The sequence below is a fragment of the Leptinotarsa decemlineata genome, unplaced genomic scaffold (assembly GCF_025532065.1).
Source record: "Leptinotarsa decemlineata unplaced genomic scaffold, Ldec_3_MD MMD2_tig00000008_RagTag_RagTag, whole genome shotgun sequence".
Classification (NCBI taxonomy): Eukaryota; Metazoa; Arthropoda; class Insecta; order Coleoptera; family Chrysomelidae; genus Leptinotarsa; species Leptinotarsa decemlineata.
In genome coordinates, this window is record NW_027412537.1 from 5,279,427 (window position 1) to 5,293,905 (window position 14,479).

At 33.2% G+C, this 14,479-nt stretch overlaps 1 protein-coding gene across 1 annotated transcript in view; it reads left to right on the plus strand.

The window, feature by feature from the left end:
• The window catches only part of LOC111512784 (uncharacterized), a 43,106-nt gene extending 31,978 nt beyond the window's left edge, over positions 1-11,128 (plus strand). The window contains exons 8-11 of the mRNA XM_074171169.1: positions 1,040-1,274; positions 4,801-5,187; positions 9,247-9,528; positions 10,752-11,128. Coding sequence (XP_074027270.1) covers positions 1,040-1,274; positions 4,801-5,187; positions 9,247-9,528; positions 10,752-10,966 — 1,119 coding nt within the window. The 3' untranslated portion in view covers positions 10,967-11,128. The remainder of the gene's footprint in view (positions 1-1,039; positions 1,275-4,800; positions 5,188-9,246; positions 9,529-10,751) is intronic.
• The last annotated feature ends 3,351 nt before the right edge of the window (positions 11,129-14,479 follow it).

A 14,479-nucleotide genomic window follows, 5' to 3' on the forward strand; every position in this document is an offset into this window, starting at 1 on the left:
TGATTCCCGCATTAGCTATTTATTCTGAGAGAACTTGCAATATAAGTGTAAACATCATTGTAACGTCGTGACCCAGAAGTTTTCATTAGTTTATTTAACTAGTTTATTTATTAGTTGGTTTAAGGTACTAGAAAGAGTATTGAACCTATCAAGTCAATCAATAATAAATCAAATTGAGAGACAAATTTAATGTTCTAAAAGGCGTAAAAGTGCACAAAAACTGTGACCTTAAATGCCCCAGTAGGGGCATAAATGTGAGTCTTGCACACTTGCAACTTTCGCCTTAGGCCGGCCCTGGTTGCGGCAGTTGTATCACCAACAGCATATGCAGGAATAACTTCAGTGAAGAATCCTGCACTGACACCTGTCGGATATAATCCAACGCCCTCCGTGGTATTAGCCAGGGGAATACTTGTTTTCTGATAGGTGTCAGTCCATTAACCTACAGTGTAGGGAGTTGAGACTGGCCTGAACGAATTGTTCCTTTAGATGTATAGCCAGTCTTCAAGTATGCTCACTGACTATATGTGAGATATGTTTTTGAAGGAAAATTAGCAAGATAGTTAGAGGAAACTGCATCGATTGTTGTTCCATGTCTTGTTGTAGGCTCATTTCGGTTATTATCCATTTGTAGTTCCAATTTATCCTGTAGAAAGTTCACCAAGAGTTGTCCATCTTCAGACGCAAAATCAACATTGAAATCTTCTGCTGAAGTTAGTGGTAACGTTATTCAGAGCCTACTCGACCGTAAATGTGTACTCGCACCTCTCACTCTTGCCCTTACATTAGTATACGAAACGTAACACTCTCTCTTTCTATCCTCACTAACTTATACCTCCCTCTCAATTTCCGTTCGCCTCGCCCAATCACTTTTTTCGTAACGCTCTCGTCACGCATTCACGAGTTTATGTACCTACTCGCCAAGTCAAGCGCGCGTAAAGAAGACTTACTTCAAGTTCAGGAAACTGACTGATTATAATTATTACATATCTTTGTATAAACACATTTCGTAATTTCTTGAACTTCTTCAACTGATTAAGTAAGTGTCTTCGGAGATTATTTGATCAGTCAAAGTTCAGCCATGAATTATAAACGTCAGTTTTTTTCGTTACCAGTTCTTTTACTTAGCAGTGTTTTCTATTTTGGAGATTTGTTTGCAATAACGGTGTCATTAGCAAACCATGCCACTCATTTGAAAACCCAAAATAACAATATCACTCACACAATTTCTGGGCGGAATCTTAGTAACACGCCATTGGTAGGAAATGAAATAAGTGAGTACTTGCACAGTTTTGATTGTATCGATACTTATCGATCGCCAAACCATTTATTTCAAGGCTGATCATTAACTTGTTCTCAGTTGGTGTACAAATTAATGAACTGAAAACCCAAAATGTGTCATGTTTTTAAGTGTTCTGGCAGTAGGTACCTAAGTACATGTAGTTTGTTTCAACAAAGATTGAGCAAAATTTTTCCCTGACAGTTGAACCAATATAAACAGTAAGAAAATTCAAACCACTCGTTATTTTGTAACTAATTGCTCGCTTCTTAACTTGAAACACTGAGGACCAGTAGCGTATACAGAATTTTGTTTCGGGAGGGTCCATCTTATTTCGGAGGAGGAAAGAGAAGCATTTTGCAATACTGTGAATTGTGATATATTTTTATATATTCTGCTGCATAATTGATTTTGTAGATAATGACTCAAAAAATTTATGCAAATTGTATATTCTTTTCTGTAAAGCAGTTAAGATATATTAATATTTCTGGAAGTAGATCAAAACAGTTTGTTGTAATAATTTGTATGACCTTCAATCTTGAAATATTGAAATCAAAATTGGACGCCATGGACATAAGAGGTTTGATGAATTATTGGTTGATAACATTCACTGACGTTTCTATTATATATGAATAGCTAGTCACTATTCATCATTCATCACAGAGAAATATTATTCCTGTATGCTGATGGTACAACCATGGTAGTCACATACATTTCAAGATATTTCCAGAAAATGCAAGAGCATAGTTAAACAGTTTTTAGATTATGTAAAATTTTTTGTTCAGACAGACATATATTTTTCCAAGTGCCGTTTTGTATTGTAATTGTATTACAGTAGCGATGTGACGAAGTTTACATCAGAGTAATGGAGTAATAAAAATTTATATAATAATAATAATAATCTTTATTGGTTTTAAAGACCTAAAAGGCATAAAACAAGTCAAAACATAAATTAAGCAAAGAATACATGTACTTTAAAATGCTATAAGGAGCAAAGAGAGTTCACTAAGAAAATAAGAACTCATCTACTGTATAATACGAATTATCCAGTAAGTAGGTTTTCAGCGTTTTTCTGAATCTGAAGTGAGATACCTCCTGATCGATTTTTGTCAATAGGTGATTGTAAACCCTAATTCCATTGGAAATAGGGCCATACAGGCATATATTTAACTGATTTTGGGGTGTGTAACTAACGTAAGTTAACTAACGTTAGTTACAAATAAATAACGTTAGTTACAAATAAAAGTGGTAAAAAACATAGAAATCTTCATTTCTCTTTTCATTCCATTCATAACTAACGTTAGTTACAAATAAAAGTGGTTAAAAACATAGAAATTTTCATTTCTATTTTCATTATGATCTCCTACCACGTAGTAACGGCTACATCCATCAATTTATTGAAAATTCCATATGATAGTCGGGATTGTATTTCCGCAAAATAATAATTTCTCAGAACATTTATATTAATTACTCTCTGAAGACATCTGTACAACTTACTTACTATTCAATTTTTTTATTGTTTCACTTATGTGAGATTCCCAATCAAGTGTATCAGTTCCTAAATACGCCCCATTAATAAGAATGTATTACAAATCAAAAGTTCAAAGTTTGACGTTATCTAGGAAGGTGCCAAAACAGCATTAAAAACATTTTTCCATTATATGTATCTTTTTCTGTTTTCAAGGTATTTAACTCCCACAGTCTAAAAAATCATCAAAGCTGAGTCAATATTTCATCAAAGTCTGAAAAATCATTAAAGTAAAACCAATATTTGATACCAAATAATAAATTTTTTATAGTATTAAATATCAATTTTAACATTTACATAAATTATGACATTATCTGAAAACTTTTGTTATTAACAATTGCAATTTTGTAGGTGCTCTAAAATCATTTTAATAGATTTTTCTACACTTTTTTATGAATCCAATGAGCTATCGTTCAAATTTTTAGTAGATTTATTAGACTGTTTCAAAATTTTTGCTGTTTTTATGAATCGACTTCAACTGTAATATCTCAGTGAATACTTATTCAATTTAATCGAAATAAGCGTTATTTGAATCACTGCACTTTTGCCAACGTAACATAAGTCGATTATTTTCGTCAGCATAGACATCGGGTGCTCAGAATTAGATAAAATTGACGAGGGCCGTTTTTGCCTGGTCGTGATTGGCTAAGGTTATACTGGTGAGAAAGTTATCGAAGTGCTTGAAAAGGTGGTAGTCGGTTGGCGAGAGGTCTGGCGAGTATGGTGGGTACACCTCGAACTTCACTGTTCAAGAATTCTTTCATTTGGAGAACCGCGCTTATGTGGAATAAAATTCCTGAGAACGTTTTTCCAAATTGATTTAATCTCCAGCGATTCAAATCGAATGTGAATCCGTTACTTTCGCACAGGCACCGCTCTTACAGTGCCTTGAGGATTTTCCGGTAGTGCTTTTGTTTTGTCTTAAAACAGTTAACAAACTAAAATTTAGAATAACCACGACATACTAGAATAAATACTCATTGAGATATGGAGCTACAAAAACACATGGCATTAAAACTGGAAAAACTTTTGAAACAAAGTAACATTTTTATTTCACACGAATTTGAACTTACGAGCTAGACTAGTAGACTTTCATAACGTTGTTTTCAATTTGAGCTTGAGCGTAGAATACTCATTTGGTATTTTCATGTGCAAATTGACAATGTCGAATGCATTCAGAAAATATTTTTGAAATACCTTACTTTTCAATAAGCACGAAAATGGCCGGTAAGAAAAACCGATACTATTCTGTTCTGAATAAGTTTAATTTCATGGAACACAAGTATATGACAAATGCCTGGACAAACGAGAAACATCAGTAAGAATTTTCTTTGTGAGAAAATTTACAAATAAGCTATCGGATATAACACAATGTACCTCGAGATATTAGACAGGAAAGTATTCGTTTTTCGGCTGGAAATTGCAAAGACCTACTCCTAGGAAATTTGTGAAAGAATTTGGCGTATGAATTTCTTCTCAACGCAGCCATCAGACACTGCTAATTCGTTTCTGTTCTGATGATGATGTTTTGGTTTATTCCTTGCTTGGGGCTCTGAAACCGATTTATCGTCATTCGTCGTGATTAGCTAGGGAAATGGTTTTTTCTCGGTAGGTATTTTTCAGATCCTACTGCGTAAGATCGCTGGGAGAGCGGAGTATTTCCAATTTTCATTTGAAATGTTTATTCTCATGGAACATTTTTAGTCAATAATTTTCTTGCAACAAGTCAGGTTACAACCGATGCAACCAGTTTTCCCATTGCGACTCCCTCAAGCCGGTCCTGTTTTAATAAGTATTGATTATGACGTTCCATTCTACCACGATACAATTCTATTTTAAATTAGACAAATTAAAACATATGCTTGATATTTCGATTAGATCTTCATTCTAAATAGTTTCAGATAATCGTTTATGATACTTCTTGTTTGAAGAGGTAACTGTTTTTATGTCGACTTTGAATGAGCAATAAAATCACGTCTTACAAATCTTTTAGGCATGGAAGATTACTCACAATATCCACCAGTTGATTTCGACTTGGCAGAAGCAGATAAAAACGATGTAATCTACAAATTATTCCGAGATTCGACTGCCGATTATAAAATCCTAACAGAAAGGAGCGTGGCAAATGAAAGTCTGGATAAAACCATACCCACGGTTTTGTTGATACACGGATGGACAACGGACGACACATCACCATGGTTCGCACCGATCAGAGAAGAATACTTCAAACTAGGTCCTCATAATGTTTTTTACATAAACTGGTCCGTGGCAGGAAACAAGTCGTACGAGGTTTCAAGTGCGAATGTAAAGCTAGTGGGAAAATTCATTGCTGAGTTCCTAATAGCATCTGAAGTTCCACAGCAACGGATTCATATTATAGGTAAATCTAACAAGCATTTTAGTCCGATTCTGACCATGTTATACTCGGAAACATATTAGGTACTAAATATCCGAAAAAAATTTCGACTCAACAAATAATTCAATTATTTATCATAAAGAACAGATACGCATTTCACGCATCTGGGTTAGGTACTTCAAAGCAAAACAAATGGAAGTTGCTTGAAAGTGCTTCTTCAAAATAGGTCGTATCATGTAAGTGTAACGCCAGTTTGGCCAATTTGGCACTGTCCTGTTTACAAGTCAGGTCGAATAGTTGTTTATTCCATTCTAACGAATATTTTAGCATCAACTTGTTTTCAAGCTTTTCTGTAAATACAATGATAATACTTAGGTCAATTTCGATAGTATCAGAAACTCGCAGAAGCTGAATTTCAAATTTTCAGGCAATGAAAAAGTCTGCCGGGGCGTAACTGCCGCTAATACCATAAAACATATTACATACAGAGCTTTCCATTAAGAAAGAAGCATTCCACACAAAATGTCAAAACTCAATTTTTTCACCTCTTTATGGCAATGAAAATTGCCAATTGGTAACGATTTCATATCTCCAATAATGCGCGGAATCGTATGGCACGGTCGGCTCTCTTCGCTAATAACTTTTTCCATTGGTAAAACTAGTGACAGTTTACATGTTTCATGCACAAAACTCATAATCTTATATCTGATATTTTATGAATTATTTGGTTCTATTACAACTCTATATAGATCTATGAAAAATGAAAATTACTCTCAGTTTGTACGGAAGTGCATATGGGCTACACATTTTCATCATAAGTTTCTTTAAAATGCGACTTTGAAACTCGAAATAACGACTTTTAACTCAAAATTTCGAGTTTCAAGTTGTAATTCCGAAATTAGAAGGTCAACGTCAAGTTTCAAAGTCGTAATTTTCGAGAAACGAATAATAAAAATATGTGTCGCTTCTGCATTGCTACATTTCGGCAGGAGCTATTTGATCTTATTATCTTTATACTATGCTTCGAAGCAGCTTTAGTGCTTAGCTGGACGATGGCGCGTAAAGGAAAAATGGCAAAATTTTTGAAAGGCTGCACTTTCCGAAAGAAAAAATCGGTGCTCTTATTTCCAAAGTTACGGCCCTTCAAAGATACGATAGTAGCAACTTTTCAGCCTTTATTTTGCACTATGCAAACTACAGAAAAAGGTCGCTTCAGAAAAAAATATAACGTTGGTCAATATTTGTTTATAACAAATTGTTAAACTAATAAACAATTAAATAATAAATAATTTTTTTTACCAATCTATCTAAAAGTGTAAATTATGATTTTTAAAAACAACATTATTTCTTAACTAATTATTTAAACAATCGAAATATAAAAAAAATGATTTTAAACAATTAAAAATTAAAATTGAGAAAAACATTTTTTTTAAATCATAATTATCTCTAGAAAAAATAGCAAAAAAAAATTGAATTTCTCTATTTGTTTAAAACAATTTAATAAACAAATTACGTAAAAAATTCATATCCTATGTTAATAACTGCCATTGTTTAATGTAAAAACAGACATAGCTAAATATCAATTGAAAAAAAAATGTATCAACAATTTTTAGATATTTAATTTTGCAATAGTTATGAAAAATCATAATTGATATATTAATAAATTTTTATGAACTTTCATCGCAGGATCGTATGAAGTATATATATCAAAAGGGCTCCACGAAGTTTAAAATTCATAAGCCAATTATTTATACCTTTTATCCCATTATTTATGCCAACAGGGATTGGGAAAAAATTTGTTAGTTAACAATTGAATAACTTTTTGAAAAATGGTGATAAACTTTTTTTTTCTACGGGACTCGATTCATTCAAGTGTTGAGATGCACTAGATTTTTTTCAAATTTTTAAAATGACATTTTATGTTATAAAAAAATTATTTCTTTTGATAAACTCTCTTTAGCAGCATGCCGTAACAGCCGCGCAGAACCCTATTTTCAACGTCAAATCAAAATTATAAATAATGGAGATAGAGTTTCGGGAGTCGGGATTTTTTAATCGGGTATTTCCTCCTCTTCAACGAGCTTCTTTAAAAATTGTTTAAATATTAATATTTTTTGAGTTATTAACGAAAAACTAAATAACATTTTTTAAATCTTATTTTGTTAATAACAATTGCAATTTTTTACCTGCAGCAAAAACATTTTTCTAGAGGTGATTCCGAATCGAATTAGCTGTCGCTCATATTTTTAGGACCTTTATCTCTATTATTCATGTTTTTGAACTTGTTGATTAGACTATAAAGATAAAAAATAAAAATGAAAAAGTTGAGAGATTTCAAGCCAATTCAGTTCACGACGTTTCGATTGTTAGTATCCACAATCATCTTTGGGTGATGACTGGACTGATTCCTCCGAGAGATGACTATTTATGGGTCGTTCAAGTACTTTCACTTATCCCCGCTTTCCATTTTTTCCGCTTCACCGGTTCAGTGGGAGATGACCGTTTGGCGGGAGTTGGCCATTTTTCGCTTGAAGATGATTTTCTATATGTTGCATATTTCTACGCTGGCTTGGCTGAATACGTTGTTGGACAACATGTACGCGGCTTCCTTGAATTTTTTCCTAAACCAATATTCCTCTCTGTGTAAGATCTCAGCTTGGGACCACTCGATGTTGTGTTGATGGGTCCAAACATGGTCTGCTATTCCTGATTCACCACATCACCTTCAGATAGTATTTCACCATCTTTGACAGCGTAATAATCAACATTTGTCCTATAGAAAAAACTTGATTCAACCATGGATTCGTTGTCTGGTAACGCCCCTTCATTTTAAGGTTATATATACTTCAGGTACATTTTGGACAAAAGCGGTTGGTTGCTGAAAAGCAGCTCCATAAATTAATGAAGTTTTTTAGCTTAGCTTGGCTTTGCAACAGATGATAGTATGCAAGTGGGCATACTTGAAGACTAGCTTTTAACCAAAACATCTTAAAATTAAAGGAACCATTCGTTCAGGCCAGTCTTCACTTACCTAGTGTGAAGACTGGCCTGAACCGAACGAATTGCTCCTTCAGATGGTTTGATTTATAGCCAGTCTTCAAATATGCCCACTGACTATATGTGAAAAGTTTTCTTTCCTTAACCTTGGTGTTGATGATGGACACTACCTTGCATTGACGAGGCTAAATAGCGCGAAACCGGTCTACAAGTGTGCCCGTTCCAAAATTGAAGGTCGACTTTTTCAGTTTTATTGCCAATTGCATATGCAGGAAATTTTCTGTGAAGATTCCTGCACTGACGCCTGTCGGATATATTCCAACGCCCTTCGTGGTATTAGGCAGGGGAGTAGTTGTTTTCTGTTAGGTGTAGGTAAGTGAAGACTTGCCTGAACGAATTTTTCCTTCAGAGATGATTCGACATTCACGAAATGAATCCGATGTCGAACCCGTAGGTGTATCTGCATTAATGAAGCTGATGAATTGTTAAATTTCACGGTAGATTTCAACATTTTCTTGAAAATATCAACAGTTCATGGAAAAACATCGCCCGTTACCTACTTCTAATTTTTAAAAATCCGTCCAAGATTTTTACACCACCTACAAGTCAGTGATGAAAAACATTATATGTCTGACTGTATTACATTTGGATATATCTAATTTTGAATTTCCAACCGAACACACTAAACTGCAACAAGCTTTTATTAGCTGCACCTGTATGTATGTTATGTTTGTAAGTATCAAGCTCGGGATCTGTATTTGACAGAATTATCGACAGTATTGCTTGATCTATTCGCGGGCTGATAATTCGAACTCACTTTACATGTATTTCTTCATTTGAAAAAAGTATTTCTTTTATTAACACATGCGCCTGCTGCCTTATTTGTAACCCTCCTTTGCGCACCTGCTGCCTTGGGCTTGGTAGCAGATTTTCAGGCTCCCTCTCCGGAATCGGAAAATATCAATGACCATTTTTCTAAATAATATAAGGCTGATTGATCCCAAAGTTTAGATAGAATAAATATCGTTTAAAAAGACTAAAAAACACGCCTTTATTTTTCACTAGATATCATATGATTTCTTTTAGGTCATTCCCTTGGTTCGCAACTAGCAGGTTTCATAGGAAAATCTATGTTCCAGTTAACTGGCAAAAAGATTGGGCGGATTACAGCACTGGATCCAGCTGGTCCTAAATTCGAACGCCCTGAAATGACAGACGATGAAAAAATGTGTGAGAAAGATGCTGAATTTGTTGACGTTGTACATACAGATATCCAGCATTATGGATACACGGAACCTATTGGACACGTAGATTTCTATCCAAATGGAGGTCAGCATCAACCAGGCTGTCCACCTCTAAAAGAAGATGGTAGTGTTTTAGAAACTATTTGTTTTGAAATATGTTGTTTCAAGGTCGAAGAGTACCTACAGTTTTCCAAAATGTTCACAATTAATTCACCTGTTCTTCGTATCAATACCTTAGTTCTCTTCAAACCGAAGAATAAAATTTCTAGTTCTCTTCTTCAGGGCTCCTCGACCTGAAGAACGATAATTCTACGTAAAAAAAAAGAATCACGTATTGATCAGCAAAAATGATTCTCGAATGATTTAAAAAAACTCCCAAAACAAATAATTGCCGACTTTATTGAATGTTTGCCAATCAGTGTTTTATGTGGGAGAGAAATATAGAAAACATGCAACCAGTGCAGAAAAAACAAACAAAACACTACACAAATCTTCAAGCCTTAGATGAGTTTCTTCAAGCCTTAGATGAGTTACCCGATTCATCCTTTCCATGAAAAATTCTAATACCTAATCAGAGTTCGTCTCATAGACTAGACGGCCATTTCTAAATAACTGTTGTATATAATGATTTTTTTTCTCAGCTTGCTCCTCAAAGCTCTAGTTTTATTAGAAAAAGATTCTTGAAATTTGTTTTCCTGGTATTTTGCTGACATCCTACCACTCTCATTTGAGCAAGGATATTATTTTATGGAAAAATGCTTCCAAATCCCATAGAGTGTATTGTAAAGTGTTCACTATAGAGAATATTGTCAGCCTTATACCATATTTATACTTCATTCAGTTACTGAATCCCATGAAAAACAAGGAGCAGCTGCGGGTATATTCTGAAGTTCATTATTATGAGTTGTTAACAATACTTCGTTTTGTTTTTTTTTAATACATGAATTTGCCACTACTTTACCTTTCCCTTCCCTAAGTCAGAAGTTTTCAATAAGACAAAAGACATGTTTCACTGGTTTTTTCTGAATCTAACAAATTTGTTCAAGATGTTTCGATAGCTAATAATAATCTTCAACTATATTCATTCTTCAACTATTTATTTTTCATTTAGCATCTTCCCTGCAAGTAACACTGATGAAGAAATTCGGGAATGCTGTTTCTTAAGACTTCTTCGTAACATGATAACTTGAATTAAAATAATCTTATTCTCATTTGACCTAAAAATTCCTCATCAACTCCAGACCTCATGAAAATAGTAAATATTTACCAAATCAGAATAATTTACATATGTGAAAATTATGTATAACAAATTTTATCAGATAGTCACACAGATATGTGTATTTTCAGACAACTGCAGCCACGCAAGATCCACGTTGTTTTTCATTGAATCGTTATGGAAAAAAACCGAAGCAGTAGAGGCCAATTTCACCAAAGAAGGGTCCAAAATTACAATATCAAAAAAAGAAAATGGAAAAGTAATTATATTTGGGCAACACGTGGATTGGAATGCTAGGGGAGTTTATTATTTCAACACCAATCCCCAGCAACCTTTCCTGATATAACATGCAGTATTTGTGATTGTATTATAGTCCTGATACAACTTTAAAAAATGTAATTGTGAAAATTGTATTGGTGTGTCCTTCCTATCTTCCAGACACGACTTTGAACTTTGATTTGTTTCTTCAATATTTGATTCAATAAATAATATTTCTCAACTCGAAGAACGCCTATTTATATCTAACAGGTGTAGTGTGTGTGTGTGTATGTGCATGTGCGTGCGCTTGTGTGTGAACATGGGCGCGCGCGCGTGTGTGTGTGTGAGGGGACCTTCGTCTTGAAGGGATATGAAAATTTCAGAGAAACGATTTCTTGAATAACTAACCAAATTCTTTTTTGACTTCAGTGTTCAAATTATAAAACTTAGATGTCGCCCAGTCGTTGATCCTTTAAATAGTACATAAACTCAAAAACATTATCAATAATTTGCTACTAGAAGACAACAAAATATTTAGAAAATTCTAGGAAACAGTCACAGTTACAGCTACCAGACTGAGTCATGGCCGGTGGGAAAATCGTATCTGTGTAAAGTTTGGGTTGGTGTATGGCAAAGAAAGTATTAGCAAAAAAGGAATAGAAACTTTTGTTAGCAATTTTACGTAGTATGGATTGAGGGGTAAACAATAAATTGATATTAAAATGTCATTTGGGTTCTTGTAGATATATAAAAAGCAGTATAAGTACTGTACATCTTGGGAGAGGGGCTTCTCACTGGTCATGAGTCAGCCCGGCAGTTGTACCACCAAATCCTTTGACAAAATTCTTCAAATTTCTACTGTTTCCTGAGAAATACTGGCTATTCATTTCCGACTCCACAGTCTACCTAGTCAACAACATGGCTTTTCAAAAGGTAAGTCCACAGCGACGAATTTATTATTAAATCAGAAGGATATATTGAATGCATCTGAGAAGCGTGGTCAGGTCCATTCAATGAATACAGATTTTTCAAAGGGCTTTGATAGGCCACAGTATATTGCTAAATAAAGTTGAATCTTTTGGATTAAACAGTACTATACTATCGTGGGTTGAAAGCTTTTTGAAAGAGAGAATTCAGTGGGTAAAAATTAACAATTATATTTCTCATACAATTAATGTTTCGTCTTGGGTTTCTAAAGGCAGTCATTGTGGACCATTGTTGTTTAATATTTTTGTCAATGATCTTATTGACGAAATAACCGATTCTAAAGGATTACTCTTTGCTGATGACTTCAAGTTATATCGCTCAATCCAATCTGTAGATGATTGTCTAATACCTCAAAATGATTTAAATATTTTGTATGAATGGTGTAAGAATAGTTGTTTGGATCTCAATCTCAGTAAATGTCAATTCATTTGTTTCAATCGCACGCAGTCACCTGTTACCTATCAATACTGCATAAACTCCCTACCAATCAAAAGTGTAAATGAAGTCAAAGATCTTGGTGTTCCATTCGATACTAAACTATCATTTTCTTCGCATATTACTAAAATCACACTGAAATCTTACAAACTTCTAGGTTATGTATCCAGGTCAAGCAAGGATTTTTTGGCTAATACTTTGAAAATTCTATTCTGTTCCTTAGTGAGATCAAATTTGGAATACGCCTCTATTGTATGGAGTCCTTCTTATTCTATTCACAAACTGTCACTAGAAAGAATTCAGAATAAATTTTTAAAAGCTGCCGCTTTTAAATTAGGAATGCAAGCAGGTCTTTACCATAACAGTGACGTTCGATCTATTCTTCGTTTAACTTCTTTGGAAAATAGGCATATTCAAAATAGATTTACTTTTTTTATATAAAATATTGTCAACTTTTATTGTCCTGAACTACTCAGTTTGATTAATTTTGAGGTGAAGCAACATGAAACAAGGGATGATACATCTGTCTTCATGGTGAACAGGCACGTGACAAACTATGGACACTATAGTCCTCTATCAAGAATTCTGAGAGAGGCTAACGAGTCAGGTCTCAATTTGTTCCATAACTCTTTGGAAGTATTTAAACAGAAGGCCAAGGATTATGTATTTTCTATTTAATAATGCTTTTACTATGTTGGTTGTTAATGCGATTATATATCAGTTGTAGTTGGTTTTTACTGTGTAGGGTACTATTATATAATTTCGTATTCAATCATTGTAAAACAGGAGTTTCCCGTTTATACTGAATAAATGAATAAATATTGTAATAGGGAAATTCAAACTCTTTATATATAACCAAAATTTTATAAATATATTACAATTTTTTACTGAGAACTTCAAATTTTTGCACATATTTTATATTCTTTTTAAAATATGCTGGTAACTGTTTTCAATTATTATCTTATATCAGGTTGCAACATTTTGAACGATTCGGATTCTGCTCTAATAAGTTATTTGACAATTGCAAATGAACTGAATTTTTTAAATCTCAAATTGCTATAATTTTTATCAATACAAACATAAGATTCAAATGAATGTTTAGTTGAGAAATTTATGGGTACTGGATACTTTCAATACATTTATTCCAAATTTTTTAAAATGTTTTTCAAAATGTAATTTTGTTCAATAAATTACAATTATTATTATCATTATTAGAATTTCCAGATACCTCATCCGCGAATTAAATGAAAAATCAAGAATATACAGATAGATTTTACAAATCATAGACAGTTGGTACAAATTAGTGTGCAAATAGAGTGAACAATATAAATGCAGCATTAAATTTAAATTTAAAAATGATTTTCAAAATAGATAACAAATAAAGAATCGAATTATAAAAAAATTCTTAAATATAGAAATAGTAATGTAAAAAATTAAGGCTATTAGTCTGAATATTTACTTTGCATGAAATCAAGTACAGAATAAAAACAATTTCGTATAAGGTACTATTTGATTTTCCATTTGAACAAATTAAAATTCAATTCAGTCACATTATATGGAAGTTTGTTAAATTTCCAATTTTCTGAAAAGTGGTTGACTGTGTGCATTTGTTGAATGTAAACCAGTATTTTGCTTCGTCTTCGGTTTCATTGGCGTTTACAGTAAATTTGAGATATCTGAATTTGATTGTAACATTGTGATGTCGTCGGCAAAGCAGATTACTATACTGGGTAAAAGGTAATAGAATATATCATTTATATAGATTACAAAAAGGGATGGACCCAAGATGGATCCCTGAAGTATTCCACGATTCATAGACCTTTTATCTGATAATATACCATTTACGTATACTACCTGCTTTCTAGATGAGAGATAAGACTGGAAGAATTTCAAAGCTGATCCTCTGATACTATAAAATTCAAGTTTGTCTAGTAGTAAATGATGATTTACTTACACAGTCAAAAGCTTTGCTCAGATCCCACAATGTTAGAACAATATATGAAACAATAATATGCTCATCGAATATTTCTGATAGATATTAGTTCATATTCTATATAGAATGTTATTACTGGATATTTCTTCAAATATTCAATCCAATTAGATTTGTATCAACGTTTTAGAGGTGCATCTGATTTAGCTATGTAACATCTTTCGTCTATGTTGGTATCTAGTTAAATGA